At 45.5% G+C, this 23,967-nt stretch overlaps 1 protein-coding gene across 2 annotated transcripts in view; it reads right to left on the bottom strand.

Annotated features, from left to right (window-relative positions):
* The window catches only part of STK24 (serine/threonine kinase 24), a 103,306-nt gene continuing 79,339 nt past the window's right edge, over positions 1-23,967 (bottom strand). For both annotated transcript variants that reach the window (XM_019756910.3, XM_019756909.3), the window contains exons 4-11: positions 19,907-20,015; positions 19,447-19,604; positions 12,803-12,988; positions 10,645-10,790; positions 8,660-8,789; positions 7,566-7,634; positions 4,577-4,713; positions 1-1,041 (exon numbers count right to left, since the gene is read on the bottom strand). In XM_019756910.3, the coding sequence (XP_019612469.1) occupies positions 1,005-1,041; positions 4,577-4,713; positions 7,566-7,634; positions 8,660-8,789; positions 10,645-10,790; positions 12,803-12,988; positions 19,447-19,604; positions 19,907-20,015 (972 nt within the window). In that variant the 3' untranslated portion in view covers positions 1-1,004. The remainder of the gene's footprint in view (positions 1,042-4,576; positions 4,714-7,565; positions 7,635-8,659; positions 8,790-10,644; positions 10,791-12,802; positions 12,989-19,446; positions 19,605-19,906; positions 20,016-23,967) is intronic.

Here is a 23,967-nt window from a genome sequence, read left to right as displayed (position 1 = left end):
TAAGTGTTATAAAATTTATTTGTGTAAGCATTCAGACATTTTTAGGTGGGGAAGATGATATGCAGATTTCACTACAAGGTGCAACAGAAAATCATACTGGAAAGAACGGTACAGCTGGAGCAGGATTGGCAGTGGCACGATTCCAAACGAATGTTAGACGAGAGCACTTCATCGGGGAGAAATTTAAAATAATAATTTAAAGCTTCATGAGGCAAGATATGTTCCAATTTAAAACACTAAGAAAAAGTACCATCAATGAAAAAGGAACTCAACTTCTAAGTGTACCAAAAGGGTTGTAGGGCAAACAAGAGGAAAATTTGCATTTGTTGAGGTACAAGTAGGAGTGTTCCATAAGGGGCATTAATTATTATTAATGGCAAACCCTGCAAATACAAAATAAAACCCAAATCACTGGTCACATAGTTCAAAATTTACATGTAATAAAGGCAAGGCAATAGACTCAAGTTATGGCCTGTCAAATATTTACTCCACTGACATTATCTACAGAAGCACTTGGCCAGTTTGTACACAGTGATTCTTTATGCACGCCAAAAGGGTTTCCGTAAAAATGACACTATATACAAGTCTGTACACTGATCCACCAGCGCGCTCTCCATCTCCCGGGGAGGGGAGTTACAACTTAAAGCAGGATACCTGAGGTTTCATTTCTTCAGTTGCCTTATCATAATCCTAAATATACATTTCAGGGTTTGTTTTTGTTTTTAAAGACACTTTCCTTGATATGTGCACTATGGTTAAAATTAAAAACAAGAATAATAAAATGATCGCTTGAAGGAGCTGACCCTCCCCACCCCATCTAGAGACTTCTCTGACCAAGGCCAGTAAGAAAGGGCCGTGTGGCCCGAGACAGGCAGCCTCAGCGGGGGGACGAACCCCCGATGGCGCATCTTCAGCAGAGTCAGCAAAGGCTCTCGTTGACTTTTTTAATGGAGGAGGATGAAGAAGAAAAAAGGAAAAACAAAACCACAAATGCCAAAGGAATTTCAGTGGGATGAAGTTCCTCCACCACTTAGAGAGTATCTAGGAAAAAAAACAAAAAACAAAAAAAGAAGTAAATATCATTTCTCTAAATTAAAAAACTTGTAAAAATTCAAACGCTAACCAAAATCCTAGTTTTTACAGATAATCCCAAGTCATAAAAACATTAAGTAGAGCAACTATCAATGGATTACTATATAAAAAATAAATAAAAATTAAGAAAATCATGATTCCAACACGAAAATTTTCAGATAAGTTAAATCCAGTCATAAAAGAACTAAAAGCGTGATGAAAAGTGAGAATATGTTCAGCCTTCCAGGAGAGAAAAAAAGATGTAAATAATACACCTTTACTTATAATCAATTTTTAAACTGAAAAATTGATAATACCCAATGACATAGGAAGATTCCAGGAATGCAGAAACATGGCTGATTTGAGTGGCAGCGTAAGATACCTTTAGGCCACAATAGAAATGCTTGTTTAAGTAATCCACTTCCTAGAACGGTCTCTTAGGTTTTTTGTAATTATAGTAATTAGAAAACAACTCTAATGTGCAACAATAGAGAAATAGTTGAGGAAACTAAGCAAGCTGAATGAAATTAACAGAGATTAGAACCTGTAATTATATTTAAGCAATATGAAAAATATACACAAGTTTAACAAGTGTGCACAAACCTACCCAGTTTTACCTAATTTCTTTATCCTAAATACATACAAAAGATGTCTAAAACTTATGCATGCACTATAATTTTCAGAAATGTAAAACATTAGGTAAGTTCATGGCGTGTATGTAACCAGGAAGGCGGCGCACCGAGAATGGTGAGGACGATGGCAACCGGCCCAGGGTGGGATCATGTGTACTTTCTTGTTGCCCACTGATTCCCCAGTACTGTCTTGCTTTGAAATACAGAAAAGGGTGAGGGTGGGGGTGCCCTTGTGGCCAAGATCCCCTCAGCCACCTCAAAACTTACCCAGTCACAGGAGATGGCTGAAGTGGTGTTTAATGGGGCCTATGGCAAACACTCCAACCTAGAGCTCCTCTTTTAAGGCATTTAAAATATATGGCACTGTCCCAGAAAACAAATGGTTACAAAAAGATCCTCTTGAAAAACATGCTTCAGCCACAGATGCTAAGATTCACTTTTCAGGAAGCACAAATGCCTACGTCATGGGAGGAGTTGATGCCGCACAAAGGGATCCACACATTAGTTCAAACTGAGAGATACAGGAAGCTTTTGAAATGCTTTGCACAAAAGCCAGCTCTCGTTTTTTGAGATCGTCCAGTGGAGTTATGCACTGGGGAGTAAAACGGGTATGAAGCATCAGCAATGGCCACTGTGGTTTGGCAGCAGCTGGGTGAGGGGGGCAAAGGAAGAGCCTGGGGAGCCCAGGAGTAAATGGACGGCATCAGCAAAGGCCTGCGGGAAGCAGGTGAGGACCCGGGCGCAGGGTCATCTTGGCTGAGGAGGAGACGGTTTACACGTCACAAAGGAAAGAGAAAGAAGAAAGAATGCTGACCTGACCCAGTATGTCTAATGCGTCACTGCGAAGTAAAACTTCAAATGTAATGTAGACAGCAGTAGTACTGTTTGCATTACATATGCTACTAAGCACCTGGAACGTGGCAAGTTCACACTGAGATGCGTGATGTGAAGTGTAAGACATACACTGTATTACAAAGACTCAGCACTAAAACGAATGCAAAATACATTACTGATACTTGTTTATATTGATTACATGTTAAAATAAGATTTTGGATGCAGCGGGTTAAAAAACATATTAAAACTAATTTCACTTGTTCCTTTTGTACTTTTTATTTAATGTGGCTACTAGAAAATTGAAAATTCTATGTGTAGCTCACATTATCTTTCTATTGAACAGTGTTGGCACAGATCAACTCCTACCAGCAACTAAAGAAAGGGAAACAGAGACAGGGCACCAGCTGTGCCCTGGAGCTGCAGGGAAATCAAGTCACATATATAAATCACTGATACTAATTTCAGGCAATTTGGGACAATGTGAAAAATATCAGTCCTAAAAGTGACACTACAAATGCAAAAAACAAAACCAAGATGATAATACCACTGGTTTTGGGTTTAATCCAATTTGAGATGTAAAGGCTTTTTTAAATGAGAAATAAATTCCACTAAAATGAGAAGTGATACCAAATTTCTTTGAGAAATCAGAAAATTGGACCATTATTAAGGAATAGTGGAAAAGCTTATGTGATGCTAATATATGATAAAACATTCAATGAATATTCTAACAAAGCTATGTTAGAAATTAACTGCATACACATAATGGGGTAGATACACACAAACATGGTAACAACAACTATATTTGGGTAAGTATATGATGACTTGACTTTTTTGTTATCCTTTATTGCCGTAATTCGTTAGTATCAAGGCAGAGGAGATAACAATTCTGCCTATTGCCTCAAAATTAAAGGCAGCCAAGTAAACAGTTTTTATTCTGTAGCCTAAACTTTTTTTAGGGCAAGTCAGAAAGCTGGGATGTCTTTTACAAAGGAACCTGAGAGTTCAGGAGGAGAAACCTGACGGGTCAGAACCGAGGTTTCCTCTTGAAGCCCCACTTTAGAGGGACTCTTCACAGGACCCTGGGCAGCCCCTCCAACCATCACTCCTAAGAAGCGGCAAACTTCTCTCTGCGCTGTCAAGCTGACAACTCAGCACAGACCTAAACACTTCTAATTCTCATGAAGGCTCAGCCAACCTTTGAAAGGGACTCAAGAGCCTGGACAATTAAACTGGACAGTGAATCTCAAAGCAACGACGTGCCTCATGCTCCAGAGTGCTGAGGCCGGGGGTGTGGAGGAAAGGCTGCGCCTGCACCGCGGACAGCAGGCCTCCGCTCTGTAAATACCAAGTGACCGTTCCTGTGCTGGGGTGGACGTCACAGTGACGTCCACAAGGACGCTCCTAAAACAAGTCCAACCGAGTGAGTGGGGTGGCCCAGATCGTCACCCCCACTTACTCCTCACCCTAGAGCACATGCGGCAGCAGGGCCACTGGAGGGGACAGGGAACTCACTCCCTGCAGGTTGGTGCTGTCACAACAGGACTTCAGAGCCAGACGCAGAGTGAAGGGCTGCTGGCACAATTACCCAAGGAAAAGAACACCCCCATATCTATTCTCACTGAACTTACCAAGCCCCAATTTCTGGAGCCTTTGGACACTTGACTTCAAAGCATAAAACCAAAAGGAGAGTTGCAAACATCTGGCTGAGGATGAGACTGCTCTGGCTGGTGACCAGGCCGTATCATTAAGAGCAGACACGTATCTTACAGACAGGTATTCTGTTTTGATGTGTCAAGAGCTACAACCGCACAAAGCTCTGTAGTCCTTCCCAGTCGTTTCCAGATTCCTATCATTCTTTCATATTGATTTCTCTAATTCAGAAGACGGGAACAGGAACAGACTAGGAAAAAGCACCACACTGCGAAGTGGAGGACAGACAAGCAGTGTATTTGAAGGCGTTCCCACACCCAGCCTAAGCAAGCCACAGGACAAACGTATGTGCCCTGCAGGGGGCCCTCCTCCCGGGAGGCAGCGGTTACCTCTGCAGCCGCTGTAGGAGCTGGGCCACCATGGTGTCCGAGATGCCGGGGCACGCCTCCTCTGCCAGGTAGATGGCGCCTCGCAGCTCTTCTATGGACTCCAGGTTCCCTCCACAGGCCTGGCTCTTCTCCTTCAACTTCAAACACAAACAGGAACAGCATGACACACATGAGCACAGGAACCACCAAGCATCTACTTTAGAAAGTAACACACATGTGGACCGTCACCGCTCCACCCAGGTGAGTCCTGGCAGCGGCTTTGGCTCAGCCCCTGGGCCGCCTGTTCCTCTCAATGAACAGCTCTTTTGAATGCTGAGGACACTGTGTGCGGAGAGCAGGGGCACTGGACCTAAACCACTACCTTCACTAGAGTGAACGGAGACAGCCAGCTTGCTGCGCACCTCTGCTAATCTGATCATGGCCCCTGTGCCCTGTTTTTCCCCCCATTTCAACCTTAATCTTATACCAGAAGAGCAGCTTCAAAATTACTCAGCACTACTTTCCACACTACAGCTGCAATCTAATCTAAAGCTTATTAACGTTAATGGGTTGGTTCTTAGATGTTCACAGACTGCCCTTCTGGTACTACTTTGTCAAAATACTCTATTTCATGTGAATAAGCGGCAGCCCTAAATTCCGGGACTCTGCAATGTCCCCCTTGAAGCCTCTACTCCCACAAGAAATCACAAGTGTCTTCAGGCACTTCCTTCATTTTAAGGTCAACTGAGTCTCTTTCTGGGATGCAACCAAAGCATGCCACGGGAAAGGGCGCTGCCCGAGTCAAGATGCAGCAGGGCTGGCAGCCTCTCTGAACAGGCTCCAGGTGGCAGCGGCAGTGGAAACAGACACGGCCTCTGCTTCAGGAGGCCCCCCACTCAATTTCATCTTTAAGAAATAGTTTACGAAAACAGCTCTGACTTTTCAATGCTGTCATTCGCAGCATTGGTCTCATTCTAAAAACAGTGGCTTCTCCCTGCTAAGGAGACACACAGAAGAACTGGGAAGGCCTGGGACGGGTGGGGCCGGGGGGGCTGGCGTCTTCAGCACTTCTAGGAGTGGCTGTTCCTACGTTCCCTCTTATCACAGACTGTAACACAGCCAACCTACACAGAGCCACTTGCGTCTGTCTAGGACTCCAATCATGGAACGACTAAACACAACAGTATTTACAAGTCCTGAGTGAGTGACCTGAAAGCCACTATCTGTGTCCCTGCCATTTCCTCCAGCTACGTTCTTCCATTGCCCATCCCGCCCCATGATCCTACGAGAAAGTTCCTCTGCCCCAAAGCCACGGCTGGACGGACTCTATCCACCTTCAACATGGGTAAGCCACCTGGGGACACACTGCGTGACGTCAGGATATGTCCTGCCGCGGTCTGTCCTTCAGATGCGGGGTAACGATCATTACATACCGAGTTTTATGAGTATTATATAGAACAACACATTTTAAATGTGAGGCTATCAAGTATTAATAATAAAACATATAAGAAAAGCTGCCTGTGAGTTTGCCTTTAGATTAGCTGGGGAAAAAATGAAAACATTGTATTTATGATTAATTCATTAATTCTGAATGATTTCAGAAAAGTTTCCTTATGTGCCCCCCAAAAAAACAAATAGCTTCAGACACATAAGAAAATCTATGTCATCTGCCCTCACTGCCTGACTGAGCTAGTGGAGTGGCAACGGCAGGGGCACAGGAAAGGGAGCACCTAAAAAACCTGAGGACCAATCTCCCAAACATACGAAGAGCACAATGGGGTCTTCTGGACATCCTAGGAAGAGCGAAGGCACCCAGAAAAACGGGCCAAGGCTGGAGCCAGAAAGTGACACAGAAGGGGCCTCTACCTGCCCTATGCCATGTAGCCGTCAACCTGAAACCAGCGTGTTCAGGGGTCCCAACCCTATACCTCAGGACCCGGCCACACCCGTCTAGCTGGGCTCCGCTCTCCCGGGTGGGAGGGCAGGGTCCTAAGGCGAGCTTGTGAAGGCAGACGCTGTGCTGGAAGAGGGCTGGGAAGAGGGAGCAGCACAGAGGCTGGCCTGCAGCCCCCGCGGCCCTGCCACCAAGGGAAAGGCCCTGTGTGCCCGAGGTTCGGACCAAGTGGGGCGCGGGGATAAGCCTGTGTGTGCGGCCCTCCTTCCCACCTCCAGTCTGAGGGGCTCCCGACACAGCTTCCCTGGACAACGCTGGGTCACCACACAAACAAGGCACTGACTGGCATAACTCATTCTGAATTATCTTAAAAGCCGCCTGAGCCAGGAAGGGGTCACAAGGCACCAAACAATGAGAGAAAAGGGGAGATTTCCAACTTTTCTTAAATCAGCTACTAACCAGATGAAGAATAATCTTCATTCTTACAAAACCTATTCTTAAAACATCTCAAAATGCAGTCTGCCTATAGATTTCTACAGGAAGTGTGTGTGTGTGTGCAGGGGGGGGGGGGGTGGGGGGTGGAGGGGACTCCCCTGCGAAGAGACAGGGAAAGACGGCACACGATGCTGTGAGAGAACAAGGCACTGAAATGGGCTACTGCCCTGGGGATGGGTGGCCCTGCTGGGTGAGCTGACTACTCTGGACACTGAGTAAGGATTCAGGTGAATCTGGGGGCTCAGTGGGAAACATGAGGGCTCCAGGGAATTCATGGCCCCTTTAAAATAAAAATCTACTTTTTACATTGCCATAAATTTGTCTGACGCCGGCTCTACCCAAATAGATTTTGTAGAAAGCAGCACAACTGAAGGTAAAAATCGCCCTGGCAACGTATGGACTTAGGCTGAGTCGCTGACGTCCCACCTGTACCCCAAGGCAGCAACGGGGAGGCCTCCCAGGAGGGGCTGCGTTCCAGCGGCCTCCTGGGAGCACAACGCACAGTCTCCTGCTGCTCGAACCCCCTAATCCTACTGGCAACACTGTCACAGAAGGAAGGAAGGTCCTGCTCGCCTCTTCTTGCCCTCTCACCTACCCCCAAAAGTCAACTGGGTATCTTACCTCTGCAAACAGAGGAGAAATAATTGTAGATAAACACTGAGAGAAAGGCCTCTTTGGGATGTCTTTCATCTTGGGGAAGGAAAAAATACAATTAGAAATATTTAATATTCACATTTGCAGTAATTCAATAAACTTCAGATATGTGCTATGCAAGCAAAGCATAAAGTCTGCAATGTTCTCTGTTCACTATAAAATCTGAGAAAGACGGTCTTACTGTTGGTTCTTCACTAGAAAACAAAATTCCATTAATAGTGACATGCAAAACCCACGCAGGGGCAGAACTACGGTGTTTGGAGTCCATGGGGAAAGGTACTACAGGCCCAGGACGTGGCTTTCATGGGGCTGCAGGCTATGCTGAATGGCACCGCCGAGCTGTCCGTGTAGGAAGACTTCACTAACGAAACCCTGGAAAGGGAAATCAGCTCAGAGCTGGCTACTGCAAGTGGCTGCCGTACAACAGTGGCCTATTTTTTTGCAGCCTCTATGTGACTGCGTAATGACTCCCATCCGCTTATCAAAGCAGGGCTTGTAGGATCACCAAGGGTCAGCCACTGGTCCACACTACCTGAGAGAAACTACACCACTGTGCTTTCAAAAGATCCTAAAACTACAGCTTTTCATCAACTTACAAATAGGCATGAGGTCAACTCATCAAAACTAAAATTTATATACATTTGTCTTTAAGCTCTTTAAATAAAACTTAATTCCAAAATTCTAGTATCTTTTATGAATAACCCTCTATGCCAAACAGGAATCATCCCGTCAAGAGAGCTAGAAAGCCGTTTCATGTGCGACACCTCACCCCACGCCCCACAACCAACGAATCCCACCCCTCGCTTGTCCAAGTGCCAGGACATACTGCCTCCACAGCAGGACAGCGGGCCCACAGAGAGCAGAAATGAGCACTGGAGGTCTGACTCTGAGTAAGCCGACGGAACAGAATCTCTTGCTCTTCTGATTCACTGACAGCAAAATTCCAAAACAGGCTGCCTGGAGGGACCACATCACCCATTACCAGCAGGCTTTGCAGAAAAATGACTGAAACACGCTGCTGACTGGTAAGTGTTAGTCACTATAGTCAGAGCCAACGTTACCTTATTTCTTTCTAAATCCGACGGCTGAAGAGCTCCATTCTCAAGACTCTTTGGATCTTTCTCTCGGATTGTGAAGATCCAGTCCCCTGAGTCGCTGCCTCCGGATGCCTGGCCGTCCGTATCTGTTTCCCTTAACACAGAAACCCAGGAAAACTCCGTGAGTGAACGTGCTGGCTCTGCAGGCCCAAGACCTCACGGAGGAGGCCACTGGCAGCCTGTCTGTCTCCATCTTCTCCAACCCCGACCGAGCGCTCAGCACGGCCCGCCCACCCAGGCACACCTCCTCTCTCTGCCTCACGCCCACTCCCAATCTTCTCCACTGCTCACCAATCGCATCCGCCTCCAGTCCCTGCTGGCCTTTCAGAAGACGACCCTCACAGAGCACACAGACCGTAACTCCCCACCGCGCCAGCTGCACCCACACCCGCCCTCCCACCTCCTCCAATGGAAACAGCATCTCTTCTCCTACAGAACAACCCTCTACTCACTGACAGGCCCTCTCTCTGGGATTTTTCTCCCCGTAGGCTCCTTCCCACCAAACATTCAACACGCATTCCTTTTTGCTCACTCAACACTGCCTCCCTTCTGGCTACAGCCAGTCTCTCCGCCACATTTCTGCAGTGTTACCTGTGCTCACTGCCTCCCTTTCTTACCTCTCACTCACTCTAAAACTCAGCCCTGCCCCTGCGACGGCTCTGGCCAGGCTACCAATCCTCTGCACATCATGGGATGAGGCAGTTTCTGGTCACTTCTCCTGCGTGAACCCTCAGCAGCACATGGTCGTGCTGACCACCTCCTCGTCCTCTACACTCTCCTGACCCCTGGGGCTGCATTCCTCCCCGTTTCCTCCGACCATGTTGTTCTCCGGTTCATCCTTGATGCTGCTGTTTCCTAGGATTCTGTCCTAGGCCTCAGGCCCTTCTCACTCTGAAGATTCACTCTGAGTAACACCACTCGTTCTCACGGCGCCCGTGACCATTTCCAGAGCGGTGACTCTAAATCCATCTCCTCTGCCTACACATCTCTCCTGAACGCTAAAGCTTGATGTCACTGTAAACTGGCCACATCCTGTCAGCACCTCAGTCACGTCCCACACCACACGCAGCTTCCGGGACCTGGCCTCCCCAGATCAGCTTCTTCTCCAACGTCATCACGTCAATGGCACCAGCCACCGAGGAAGCCGGGACTGTCTCAGCCTCCTTTACCCAAATCCATGGCCGCATCGGGACTCCTGCATCTTTCCATCCCCACTGCTAACACCTAATTTCTCAGTGTCACGACCTCAACAAATTCCGAGTCAATGGTTCTCTCTCTTGCTTTTACAATGGAATCATCTGAGGACCTTGAAAACAAACTTGGATCTCATCCCCAAAACTTCAGATTCACGCGGCCTGGTTTCCCTTCTTTCACATCGGAGCCGCCCGTCGAGCTTTCCCTGCCCCTATGCACTGAAATGGCTCCCAGGCTTAACTCATCTCTTTAGCTAACAGAATTCCTCCGTGCTTAACTTCACACCGGTTTGTGGTACGAAACTTCCTGATACAGAACTTTTACAATGCCAAGTATCCACCAGAACAAAACACAGAATTACAAAAACAAACATTTATATCATCTTTAAAATATATTTAAAGCAGTTTCACCTGATCAGTATTTTAAGAGCAGGAAGTATAACAAAGGAAAAAGAAACCAAGTTCAGTTCAGTTCACAGTTTTATCACGTAAGACTTTACGCAGAAAAACTCAACTGGCAACAAAAAAGAGGCTAAGACTCCGAAATAGTTCCATACTCTAACACAAGGAGCACCATCAACCTGGATTCTCTTTGTTAAAAATGAGGGGCGGGGAGGGGCTCAAAGCCCACTGCAAAGAAGAGACTAACACACAAGCCAAACCTCGCATACTGTGTGGCTCAGGCACAGTGCAGGGCTCACATGCACCCCTCCCAGCTCACACACACTCGACAAGACTCAGGCGGAGCAGACGTACGTGTCAGAGTCTTCAGAGCTGGAGTCTTCATGGCTCTGTTCGGCCTTCCACCTCTTGTACCTGTCAATGAGCTCGGTCAAGTAGGACGTTTTCTTCGCATTGCGTATTATAAACTTGTGCTTCAGTAACTCCTTAGCAGTGGGCCTCTGGAAAACAAACCACCAAAGAAAACAGGAAAGGCATGAGATGAAGTCCCTACATTCTACTCGATTCTACCCCAAGGGTCAGACTTCTGCCTCAAAATGTCAAACAACCACACTAATACGTAAAGATCAAATTCTACTTCAAAGTTGTTTTCCCTTAAGACTTATTCAAAGAGTAGTCAGTCATTCAGCACCTGGGGTAGACTCTATGTAGAGTATACACACACCATTTAGTAATCTTAACGGGAACCATCCAATAAAAGCCAACAGAACTTCCCCCAGGAAAACTCATTTATACAGAAAATGCTCCAGAGAATTTCAGAGATCATTCAAAAGAGCTAGAGTGTACTTTCCAGTTTTTATGAAACATTTTATTACAAATGCTGGCAAGAGAGAAAATGTTCTGTGTTACCTTGTTAACTTTCTATATTAATGTCTGGCTCCAGCCCCCAAAATAAGAAAAATGTTAATTCGGATCCATCTCTAAGAAACGAGAAAGGATGTCAAGAGATACTCTTTCTTGGATGCTGAGAGTACCCGAGTTCTGTCATCCAGTCCTCCCAATTTAGAAATGCTAGTCTCCCAGGTCTGCTTCCTTCCTTGCCAACTTTATCCAGGCCTTGGGCTTAGCATGACCACAGCCAGAGAGTATGCTTTGAACTTGGCCAACTGTTTTGCCCTTGAGGTTGACAAACCCAATTACAGGGAACATGCCTCCCAAGGAAGCTGAATGAAGCCCCCATCGGGGGGGCAGGAACACACAAATAACATGAGTTGGACTGAGTTCCCACTTATTCCAAATTACTAAAACTTTATTAACAAGAGCCAGCCAGGCATACTTCTCAAATTCAAGCTTGTGAAAAACCGGGGCCACCTCTGGTGTTTCTCTCTCCCTGTCCACGTGACTGTGAAACTCCAAGAACCTCAGAAGTGCTCGTATTCGCAGCTTCTCATCCTTCTCCTCAGTGCATTCGGGGTCAGGGAGGGGTGGAGATGTGTACACTGGGCACGTAAGCCGATACTAGAAATATATTTTTAATGGGAACACGTGCACGCGTATGGGTGTATCTTCTTCAGGGCAGGTGCCTTGTGACTGGGAACTAACATCATGATACGAAGTTCAGAGCATCGTGGCCACGCAGGACAGCAGCCCCACACCCCGGGGCCACGCAGGACAGCAGCCCCACACCTCCTGATGCCTATGTGCTCTGCACCTCCCCCAGTTTCTCAGACAATACCGCACTCCCTATTTAACTCCTCTCCCCAAACTGGCATTAAAAAACCATGGTGATCTTGTAAAACTAATCACCCATTTTTTGATAAGAGTTCATAAAAGGGAGGATTTACTTTAGCCTTCAGCGAACCCTGCTAGGAAAATTCATACATAAAACAAGGACATATGTAGCTATACACACCACCAAAATACACAAATAAGTTTCAAAGGATTGCCTTAATTCAGAGAGAAAATTAGGCTAAAGCTATGTAAGCATTACTGCTACACACACGGCTCTTCCAGAGTCAATTAAACATGAAAGAAAGGGGGGGGGGGGGCGTTTGCAAAGTGGGTGGTTCATTTATATTTTATTTGCCTTTTCTTTCCAAACACATGCCAAAAAGAAAATGAAAACATTTACTTTAAAGACATATTTAGCCATTATTTTTCTGGCCAGACTTTGGGATTACTAAAAACAGCTAATAGTTCACAGCCTGACCTTCCCACTATAAATATTAAAAACTTATGATTCCACATGTAACATTATGGAGAATAGTCTTCAAGCTCCATGAGGTATGAGACCGTATAAAATCTGAAAGAAAAATAATTTTTAAAATAACAGTGAAAACATTATTTGCAATGCAGAGAAATCAATCTGCCTATTTACAAAAAGAAGAGGAAAAAAATGAGACTGTGAAGACAGCTGCCAATAGTGATTAAAGAAATCCCCGTAAGACCGGTCTAGACCACGCCAGGCCACACATGAAGAGATGCCAGCCCGTTTTGATCTCATAAAACTTACAAAGCTTGGCTCCTTATTCAAACAGGCCTCAACAAACTCCTTGAGGGGTTTGCTGTAATTTCCTTCCAGCGTCGGGGGGTTGTTCTTTGGAATGAGGAATAAAACTTTCATGGGGTGCAGCTCAGAATGAGGTGGCTCCCCTTTCGCAAGCTCTATAGCTGTTATGCCCAGGGACCAGATGTCTGCCTGCAACAAAAAAGCATCTTTAGAGACACACCAAGACTAAGTCAAGTAAATAAGTTTCTTAAAAGAAATAATACATCTCAATGTACTTCTAAAGTGTTGAAAACATTATTTGTAACTGAAAATAAAAAAGGTAAGCTTTTGGTTTAATGTCAAAATGGGCAACACACGGGAGAAAATTTAATACACAAAACGTTTTCTACCTCTGTACTGAAGATGGCTTTTATGATTATTTCTCTTCCGCTTACTGTTGGAAGTAAAACACATTCAATGTTAACCGAAATCCCTGAGTCAGCCAACAGCGACAGGTAACCAGGGGTGAGCAGCGAGGGCAGATCTGGGTCGTGGAGGTGTGTTTATGAGCCAAGCAATGCTGAGAACTAATGCTCTGAGGTGGAATGGCCAGCCTGGTCTCAGAGACAGGTTTAAATGCTAACTCCACAACCCAAGTCTTGTGACATTAGACAACATACCTAACCTGTGAGCCTCGTTCTCTCGTCTGTAAAATGGGAGTAACAACAGGGTGGTTGGATCTACTTGGTGAGACTCACTGCTGGCAGGAATCAGGGGGCGCCATGTAGGGGGGTCCAGCTGCCCGACCCCGTCCTGCACAGGACACACTGTGGCCTCGCCTGGTCGGTCAGTCAGGTGGATGAATGAACTCCGTGACCGTGTGATATAAATGGAAAGAGCAGGCAGGCAGTCCTGGAGGAGCTAGTTAACAAGGCCTTCTCAGCAGCTGATACCAATCCTCAGCAAAGACAAAAGCTGAGAAAAAGGAAGCAGCACCACACAGGCCCGCAAGGAAACGGGCTGGCGGTGGAAGGCCAAGCCTCTACTGTACTCAGTCCACTACAGCTTTTCTGTCCTCGTCACTGTGCACGATCAACACATCCTAACTCTAAGCAACTCAGTTCACAGCAGACACTCTCCCCCTGGAACAACTGGAGAGGACTCATTTGCCGCAATCCTAGCGAGCATGAGAAACAGTCACCATCGCCCCGGCAGTCGGGGGACTGAGGCCCCACACTCGATTTCCTTCTGTTCTCAGGGAGGCGGGAAGAACTGTCAGCAAGCCTTGTTCTCAACTCTCTGTACTAAGGCCTACTAAGGAGATCGTCAACATGACCCAGTGTTAGGAGTGATAGGTCTCTTTTCCTTCCATCTGCAACTGGGACTCCGCTTTATTTTACATGTGTGTTAGTTTAAAATTCAGCAGAAATGTGACTTGTTCTACAGTCCCCCTACAGACATGAGTGTGGGTACAGGTACGAAGAGGACCGACTGTGACTCCAGGATGGCAGCGGCACTTCACCCAACAGGTTCCTTTCTGAAGTCTGTGTGATTCCACCCACATCTGTCTGCCTACTCCAGTCCTCTTGGACTTCATTAGAGCTGCGGCCGTTTGCAACGCCAGCTGCCCGCCACCAATCTGCCTCCTGGCCGTACAGACACAGGAGCTCGTCCAGATGACCTCCGCTGGATGTACCTCCACCCCCGTATGCAGCCCACTGCACTGAAACACACTCCTTAACCACAAGGCGCAGGCTGACGATGGTGTCTGCTGGCAGTCTGTCATGGGATGTGCTGGCACTCATGTCCCTTAGCAGTCTGAGGCTTTGCTATTGGGCTCCCGGCCAGACAGTAAGCAGACAGCCAGCAAGACTCAGCACCTGGCACCTGCTTCCGCCTGCCCGGATGGACCAACTAAAGTTGACCAAGGAAACAGCCTTCCCTGAGTCGCCCATTATGCATCTCCGAGGTCTTCAGAGAAGAGGCGCAGGCAACGCTCACCTGCTTCCCCTGGGAGAGTCGCCAGCAGAGCCCTGGCAAGACAAAACATGTGCCGGCGTCCCAGGCAGCACAGCCAAGAACCCAAGGGTCACCCTAGCCTCTGGGGAACTTTTCTTTGGATTCTCCTAAATCAACCAGGTGCCAGTTATGTGGCTCTCGCGCTCTCGGCGCCCTGCGTCCCCCTCTAGCCCTCCTGCCCTGGCTTACTTCTCTCCCTGGAACTTCTGTAAGGGGTCCCAAGTGTCTTCCTGCCGGCAGGCGCCTTCTGCACACATCTAACTTCCTCGCGACTCATTTGGAAACCCTGACTGGCACTTAAAAAAATGGCAAGCAATTTGGCATCATGTAACAAAAAGCATAAAAATATCCAAAGTTGTTAAAACCAATTAATTCCACTTCTAGGAATCCATCCTAAATAAATACATTTTAGACTTAGAAAATAGTATTACGTTGCCAAAAACATTCAACAGCAGCATTACTTATGCTATACCCCAGAAGAATGATTAAGTTGCCACAGCACATTAACTTACTAAAATACCACGTACTCAACAACGAGGCTGATAAAGAATCACAAATATAATTGAGTTTGCCTACAACTATGTCTGAGAAATATGGCATCGGATTTACAACATGTCTGCGTTTTAACATAAAAGTTCTGTGGGGGGAGGGCAGTCATTTTCCAAAGCAATTAAAATTCAGGTATAAGAAGAGACCCGTTTTATTACCATTAAAGACATGAAATTAGATATTAAGAGAAAACAGTGTTTTTTTAATATAAGCTCAAGTTAAAACTTATGAAGGGCAAGTACTGTGTACTGCAGACATTTCTTTGGAAGCAGGTTTATTCCTGTGTGGATAGTTCTAGGCAGCACGCACCTAAGTAGTCACACAGAGGTGCTTGTTTCTGACGATCAAGGACGCTTTTCCAGTGGGGGTGGGGGAGCGGAGTAGGGTGCTACTAATGTACAACATTCTAAATCCTCACAATACCATGTAAAGTGTAAGTAAGCTGGCTACAAATCTGCAGACAGAATAGAATTTAAGTGATATAAAAAAATTACATATAGAAAATATTCTGGAAGGAATAACTAGTCAAAACAAAACATAGCTCAAAATGGACTTTATATAAACTATTTACTTAATTAGATGCAATATCTAGGAACACATTTATAAGCAGCATCCAGAGGTATAAAAATCATTTGCACTAAAGAGCAATACATGGTGGATCCAAAAAGGCCCAGTCATTTACCACATGCTAAAAAAAGCCTGTTGTTAGTCTCCCGCTGGATGCTTTTCCCATTCACACCCTTCCGCCACCGCCAGGGCTCATTCCAGCAGGTTAATTCCTGATGCTGAACAGGTACCGGGAGGCCAGTGGGCTCAGCATCAGCACAGAAAGGGCTGGTCTCCACTGCACTGGACGGGCCAACTGTGCAGATCCCAGCTGCCACTGGGCTAATACCACGCGTTGTCACTCATCGGTAACAATTGTATGGTTTTCCATCAATACATCACCTATTTCTATTCTTCCCCATGGTTAGATGGCAAATGGTTATTTCAGAAATACCTGGACACCAAAATAATTCAGCATGTGCTTAGGGGGTAGGTCTACGGACATTTTTCTTTTCATCTCATTGTTTTTTTCTATATTTTCCAGATTAAAGAGTATGTACTACTTTTGAGACCAAAAAGAGGAAGAATAATTTACAAGCAAGTACTGACACTGTACTCTTAGTGTCTACAGGATATGATTTCACCTAATAAGTTAGTCACTTTCTCTGGCCCCATCTCCTCCCACACTCTTTACCATCTATTAATACAACCCAAATACAAATTTCCCTTCCCTTCCCCTTCCCCTTCCCCCCTTCCCTTTCCTCCCATTCCCTTCCCTCTCCCTCCTCTTCCTTCCCCCTCCCCTTCGCTTCCCTTCCTCCCTTTCCCTTTCCTCCCCCTCACCCACCCCTCCCCACCCTTCCCTCCCCTCCCCTCCCCTCCCCACCCTTCCCTTCCCTTCCCATCCTGTCCAGTCCCTTCAAAGGGCTGAAAAGCCCTATGTCTGTGACTCCTTGCCCAGCTCCTTCTGATGTCCCTCACTCAGCACCCCTGCACTCCCCACATATCCGTTAGAGTACCTGACACCCAGTACTGCAATTACTCACTGAAGATGTAAATGACTTAACACAGTACCGGTCACAACTATAGTGAAGACTGAATGAATGATACAGAGAAAGGACATGAAATAGGCAAAGTCCTTAGTCAAGTCCAATCCACTTGCTGACACCATCGTAATAACCACAGAAAGAAAGGGGGAAATTGATGAGAGTTCTGCAGCCCAAGACCTTGCTCTAGCATTGAACGCAGAGGCTTCTTTGTGGGAAAGCAGAGTCATCTCCTGGGCACCATCTCCAAAGTTTGGGGGTTTCTTTAACCAAGCTACCCTAAATCACGATGATGATGATGACAGAGGATCGTAAGGAATATGGTCAATCACAACTTAGTTATGAACTGAGATTGACATAAATGCCCTGTACGGGCAAACACATTCAGAACACCTAAGAAGCCCGGACAAATGACACGGGTCAAAGATACTGGTTCAAGAGGGTATTGTGTTTAAACAAGGTTCTAGACAGCCACATAAAACGTATGTATGTATTCCCCTCAGCTCATTGAGATGGAGATGCTGATGAGGCAGGCGCATTCCTTTTCTTTTCCCGGCACGACCTTCCTTTGAGAATCAGTGTGTGAGCCCGAAGATGAAACTGATGGGAGCACGCTCTGCTAACAACAGCAACAGAACCGAGCTGCCCCACAGCTGTCAAACGCTTCACCTGTAATGCAGACGCCAGTGGGGAGAATGTCCAGAACTATATGGAAGGCGGAATTGGAAAGAAGCTGAGTAAGTCACTGGAAGGATATGCCACAAAGCAACCTCTGAAAAAGGCCTTTTGTCAGGCACTGCTCATAACGAGAGCTCCTAGCTCAGAGTCACAACTAATGCGGATGTGAAAGTGTGTGTGTCTGTGTGTGTGCACGTACACGCGTGACATAATCCCTAAGACCCCAGCCTCTGGAACCCTACTTCTGGTAAGCCTCAAAATTCAGACACAGACATTAGCCTTAGCTGCACTTTTCACACCTCCTGGTTCCACAAACCTGGGAAGCAAATTCCACATAAATATATTTTCACACATGGTTTCCAATGAAGAGTCATTGGAAAACTGAAAAAATTTTAAAAATAAGTAAAACCAAAAAAATAGAGTTATTGGGTATGATCCAAGTAAATGAAAGATTTAGCTTTTGACATAAGCCAGAGGAAAAGGTAATTAAAGATTTGAGGAAAATGTGAGTTTCTCGAGCTCCCACACCAAGTGTGCACTCCCTGGGACTTTGAGGTGGCATCGTTTAATCTACCTAAAAAGAAAACTGCAACACCTACTGATCAGATAAGAGTATATTGACCTTGACAAAGACTCTATGAAAAACGGTGGCAAAACTTTACGATGCAGTAAAATCTCTGCTGCTGCTCAGAGACTGCCTTCGGCAAACAGCCAGAAAGGCCCTGCACCGGGGAGAAAGATGGGGAGGGGAAAGGTCTGGGGAAGGCAAGACCATTGTTGAAGCAGCATGCCTTTGAGGTCATGGCCACCACTACAACTCAGCAGTGACACAGCCAGGTCTACCTCGCCCTGAAGAAACCAAACGCCTGCAACTTCAGCACCATGTCCACACTGTACAATAGCCGACGGCTCACAATGTCAAGTTTACCAATTACTGCAAAGATTTCCATTGAAAGAGAAGAAACCATGTCTGATATGTAAATGTATCTGAGTTAGTATTTGTTTGCCTAGAAATCCTGGTTCAGAAAAGCCATTTCTCTGTGGACCATGCGGAGATTTTACTGGGTACAGGCTACCGAGGAAGCAGCGTGTGGGAGATGGAAACTAAACCAGAGAGGCAGGGCCCCTAGGTTTCTGAGTCTATACTAAAAAGTTTAAGAAAGTTGAAGGGCAACAGGGAAAAAAGAACACAGGAAAAACTGGGAGAGTGTAGCATATGACAGGTAAAAGAAGTTGGAAAAAGAAATTATGATTTTGCCTCACGCTGATAAGGAGCCTCTGAGAATGAACAATCCTGATTGAGAACTAAAAATAGTAATAGGAAGAATCTGCAGCAATCACTAACAGCATTATTCTTTCCAGATTCTGGTCTGATATGTTTGTGGGCTTTCCATTTCTCTTGTGGGATATTCAATCATTCAGAGTTCTGTCCCAGCTTCAACCACCACCTGTACAGATACCTCCTGACCCCTCTGTGGACCCACAGCCCCCCACGTCTCTACTGGATGCTCTGCCTACATGTCTCAACAGGGCGACGCTGGCTGCCACCGTGATCCTGCGTCCCCTCTGCACCCACTGTCACACACGCTCCTTCTCGGTGTTCCCCGCCACCACCAAGCATACACTGTTTAAGCTAAAAAACACAACTCATTAACTGTAGACTGGATAAATAAAGGGTATTAAATGATACAGCAGGAGACAGAGAAGAATCCTGTTTTTAACCAAGGCCCGAGAGCTACCTTTCTGACCTACTTCAAGGTACCAACATTCACTTCAACTGGAAAAGCTCTAAGGGGAGAACTCTCTAGATCGTGAGGCACCAGCCCTTACCTTTGAGTCATAGGCTGACTGTTTAATGACTTCAGGGGCCATCCAGAAAGGGGTGCCCACAAAGGTATTCCTTTTTATCTGGGTATCTGTCAGTTGGCCCGCCACTCCAAAGTCAGCCAGCTTCACCTCTCCATGTTCAGAGAGCAGAACGTTGGCAGCTGCAAAACAAAACCAAGATGCCTCCTGATATCATTTGCTGTATTGTTCTGTCCCCTGTCATTTTGGGAACGTGTACATTCTCTCCCCAGCAATATCACATGCTCAACAAGAACAGGCACCAGGGTACGCTTTAGGTTAGACATTCCCCAAAGCCGACCCACCCCCAGGCATGGTGAAGACGCTCCACACATTCGCACGGGACAACTTCCCTTGAGAAGAGAAGCACAGGTTAGTAACTCTACAGCACGCTCCGACCTGCCTTAGGCATTTCAAAAGGAATAAGAACAAGATGTTTTCTTACCTTTAATATCTCTATGTATTTTCTTCTCCGAATGCAAATAATCAAGTCCTTTCAGTATTTCTCTTAATATAGTAGCAATCTGAGTTTCATCTAAAGGGCCAGGTTCTAACTAACAACAACAAAAAAGTATTAAAGTTACTTAAATGGCTGTAAGAAGTTTGAGATGATAAAACAGAGTCAATACCCAGAGTTATATGGACAAGAATAATTAAAATCTAAAAACTTCTTTACTCCAAAACAGACATTTTGTCCACATAATTAAAACTTACTTACAGTGCCCTAAAACAACAACGATGAACAGGAGAAAATGACTTTGCCGAATGAAGCAAAACTGGCTAAGAATCAAAGTAGGCCAACGAGGGAGCCCGTGGTCAGCCCCACCATGCCTGCAAGCTGAGCTGTGAGAGGTTTTAGTCTGGAAACTCACAGTACTTGCTAGGTAGGGCATGAAGCAGCCCGGCTCTGTTCTAACACGTGTAATGGTTATCAACACAAGTGGTCCAAAAGCAAAGGAGTGGAACCCACTGCTTTCTGAAGCTATCATTACACCAGAATTTCTTAAATCTAAATTTTAAAACTTGGGGGTGCTGAAAGAACTCCATTCCTAATGATTTTGGATTCTTTGTTATATTTTACATATATATGTGTGTTACGTAATAAAAATTACTTATTATCCCAAATGAGGTAATAATTGCCTCTGAAAACTTTTATTCTGAGAAACTCAAAGGAATCAATACTGACTCCTTAATACTTATAATTGTATAAAGATGTAAGGTAGAAATGTCAAGTACACAAATCTCCATCTTAAAAGGAAAAACTTCAGGTCTAGAACTTAGTTCAAATTGGATTAAGTCCACCATCACTTGCAGAGCAGGGAATTCAACAACTAATAAGTACGTAAATAACTTCAGCAAAACCCCTGAACGCTCCCTAACAAACTAATAATGGGAGAGAGAGGCACAGAATTCTAACAATTTAGTTTTTCATCTGAATGATGATCCTTTGTATTACATTCTCAGTTTTGACAGTGGATGCCATCTCTGCCCAAATTCACACACTTTAGTCAACAGGAAGGCATGATCCTGTGACATTCACCAAGTAAGTTTTAAAAAGATGTGCTTTGAACCAAAGGGAGTAAGAACTAAGCTGCTCTTTATAATGCAGCGTTCTGACAGACGCTTGGACACGTTCTTAGAAGGGCAGTCGTGTGTGTGTGTGTGTGTGTGTGTGTGTGTGTGTGTCTCAGGGCCTTCGCTGGGAAGATGGCGACAACAGTTGTTCATGGTGCCCAAGGCAGAGGCAACCAAGACACCCGGCCTCGCTTCATTGCGGCTTTACTCGTGCCTGGCACTGCTTTCTGGTTCGTTTAGCAGCTGTGCCGCCTCAGCTCACAGGCACAGCCTTATCTACACAGAAATCTACCGTCTGGGGGAAAGGCAGGGAGGTTGTTACTCTCCAAGTCGGGGGTGACGGGGAGCAGGGGCTGCCTCGCCTAACTTGTTGGCCTCACTGGGACTCAGGGTGGCCTGGCAGCAGGGAACACCCATGACGAAGCAGCTCCGCAGCTTCCTCCCCTTCACAGCACAGGGGTAAGAGAATGTGCTGCTCACCGGAGTTTTACCGTGTAGCACATGCTCAGAGAAAGTCGTGTTGCTTGGGTCAACTAGCCTGCCAGAAACTATCCCAAATTCTAATTAACATATACTATCCCAAATTACCCCAAACAAGGGGACATGCCGCACACTTTGTTCCACAGAACCTAATTTTTCCCAATAATCTGACCAAGTGTCATATTTTTAAGAACCACATATCGAAACTACTGTTCCAAAGAGCATAATCTGGAAACCCTACCTACTTTTCCACATCTGTTTTTAATGTTCATAGCAAGTAGAAATTTTAATACTCAAAGTGAGGAAAAGGCCTTTTTCTCATAACCTGGGGGGACGAGGGAGGAGGGCAGGGACGCTGGCGTATTTGTTCTTATTCAAACACCAGAATGCAAAGCATTAATCCCGTTGTTCAAAATCGTATCACAGAGCACACGTTCCATTTCCTCCTCCAGCAGGTTTTTACCCAAGCAGATAATCAGTAACATTCGGCTAGACTTAGGCTTAACCACCTCCTCCTTCTATTATCAAGTCTCTGGAAAGAAAGAGCAGAGCAGCCTGGTGTCATTAGCCCAGGGGAGACGCTTAAAAAGCCCTGAGAAAAACTAACTGCAGACTCTTCTGCGGGATCACTGAGCGCTGGCCCTGTGATTAATGTGTTTGCGGTTCTGCCCTTTGACATTTGGCCTAAACACCACCCACCAGTGATTTACATGCCACGGGGGGGAAGGGAAGAAAGAGAGGTTCTCTATTTACTCTGGGTGGGGGTGTGGGGCTGTCCTTGGTGTCGAAATTCACTACAAAAGGTATTCAGTTGCTGTCTACACCCGAGATCCTCAGCAGTGGTTAAGACCAGGCTGAGCGAAGTTCTCGGAGTCATGTATTAGCATCTCCACCACTGCCATTTCTAAGCAGTATGGACATGGTGCTCTCTATCATTAAGACAACTGGACTCTTCCAACAAGCTTTATGAAAGACTCCCAGGAAAAAATTTAGGCTGCATCTCATCTCTAGGTCACTTCTAATTCCCTCCCCCAAGTCTGTCCTCTCCTTCTTCCTCTGCAATAGAGACTGTTAATCAGGCACATGGCCACCCAACAAGAGGCCACATGTGCCAGGCTCTGCAGCAGCACCTTTGTCCATGTGACCAAGTTTTCGGCAGTGGGACATGAGCAGAAGTGACACATGCCCCTTTCCTGGTCTTGGCCTTGAATCACTGGTAACCAGCGAGGGCAATGACTGAAGACCATGGGAAGCCATGGGTTACAGACGGCACAGCACCCACCAGGGCAGGGCCCTGACAACGATGTGGACTAGAGCCCACGGACCCCACATGTAGGAGAGAAAATAAGTGTCTATTTTGTATGAGACAGTGTTCACAGCCACTACAACGGCAGCTTGGCCTACACCTTAATGAACATACCATCTCATTTTAAAAAAACACGTTGTAGATACATTTTTAAGTTTGTCAAACATCTCTACGTGGTATCAAATTTTCATATGTGACAATTCTCTGTTTTTTAAAGTCTGTTATAAACATATAATAGACCCTCTCAAAATAATACTAATAGTTTTCAACATACAGAAAATAATACTTCTGTTCCATTATTAAAGTGTATCCTCTTCTTTCAGAGTTGAGGACAGGCCAACAGAAGGGGGTAAGAGATGGAGAAAGATACAACAAAGTCAGAGGGAGGGGAAGGGCAGCTTGGGGTCAGGTAAGGCCACAGCTTTGCACCTGGTCACAGGAGGTCCAAAGTCCTGCTCTATTTCGTAGCGAGGACACCTAACCTCTGAGTGTTTCTGTTTCCTCATCGATTAAGATGAGATGACCAGGGACATCCAAAAAAGGATGTCTGTTCTTGTCACCAAGGCCATTGACGTGTAAGGTGGATGGCGGTTTGCTGGGACTCTCATATTATGCGACTTTTTTTTAAAGTGTAGAATTGTATAGTTCTTCCAACTGCAATGTCTAAAATTTCACAAATTTCAATTCAAAGCTCTAAAGAAAGTTACCACTAAATAAATTAAATGACTGTGGCATTAAGACTGAATAAATTAAAGCATTTAGAGACTAGAATTACTGCTCTGCAGGTCTCAATGTTGGAAAAAAGAGTCGCCACAAACAACTTTGAATTTGACACAAATGAAATTCACTTAGGATAATAGGAAATCTAATTATACAAAATGTGATCATTTTCTACATTCCTGTACTATTTCCCAAAAGAGTAAAAACAACGATAAAAAGTTCTTTGTGTAATGTGTGTATTTGTGGAAAAGAAGCAAAGCAAGTCATAAAATTTATCCAGCTGTTTTGTGGCTTTTCCTATGTTAATACACCTGTTTATACCACATCAATTTTTTGGTCTTGAAATTTCCTTTGAACATCATTTTGACCAATTGCTCTTATAGTGTTTAAGGTAACATGATTTTTTTAAATTGGGTACATAAGCC

This window comes from Rhinolophus sinicus, chromosome 16 (assembly GCF_057876585.1).
Source record: "Rhinolophus sinicus isolate RSI-liver-muscle chromosome 16, RSI-T2T, whole genome shotgun sequence".
Lineage (NCBI taxonomy): Eukaryota > Metazoa > Chordata > Mammalia > Chiroptera > Rhinolophidae > Rhinolophus > Rhinolophus sinicus.
Note: the sequence above shows the minus strand (reverse complement) of the source record. Positions and strands in the feature narration are given on the sequence as shown.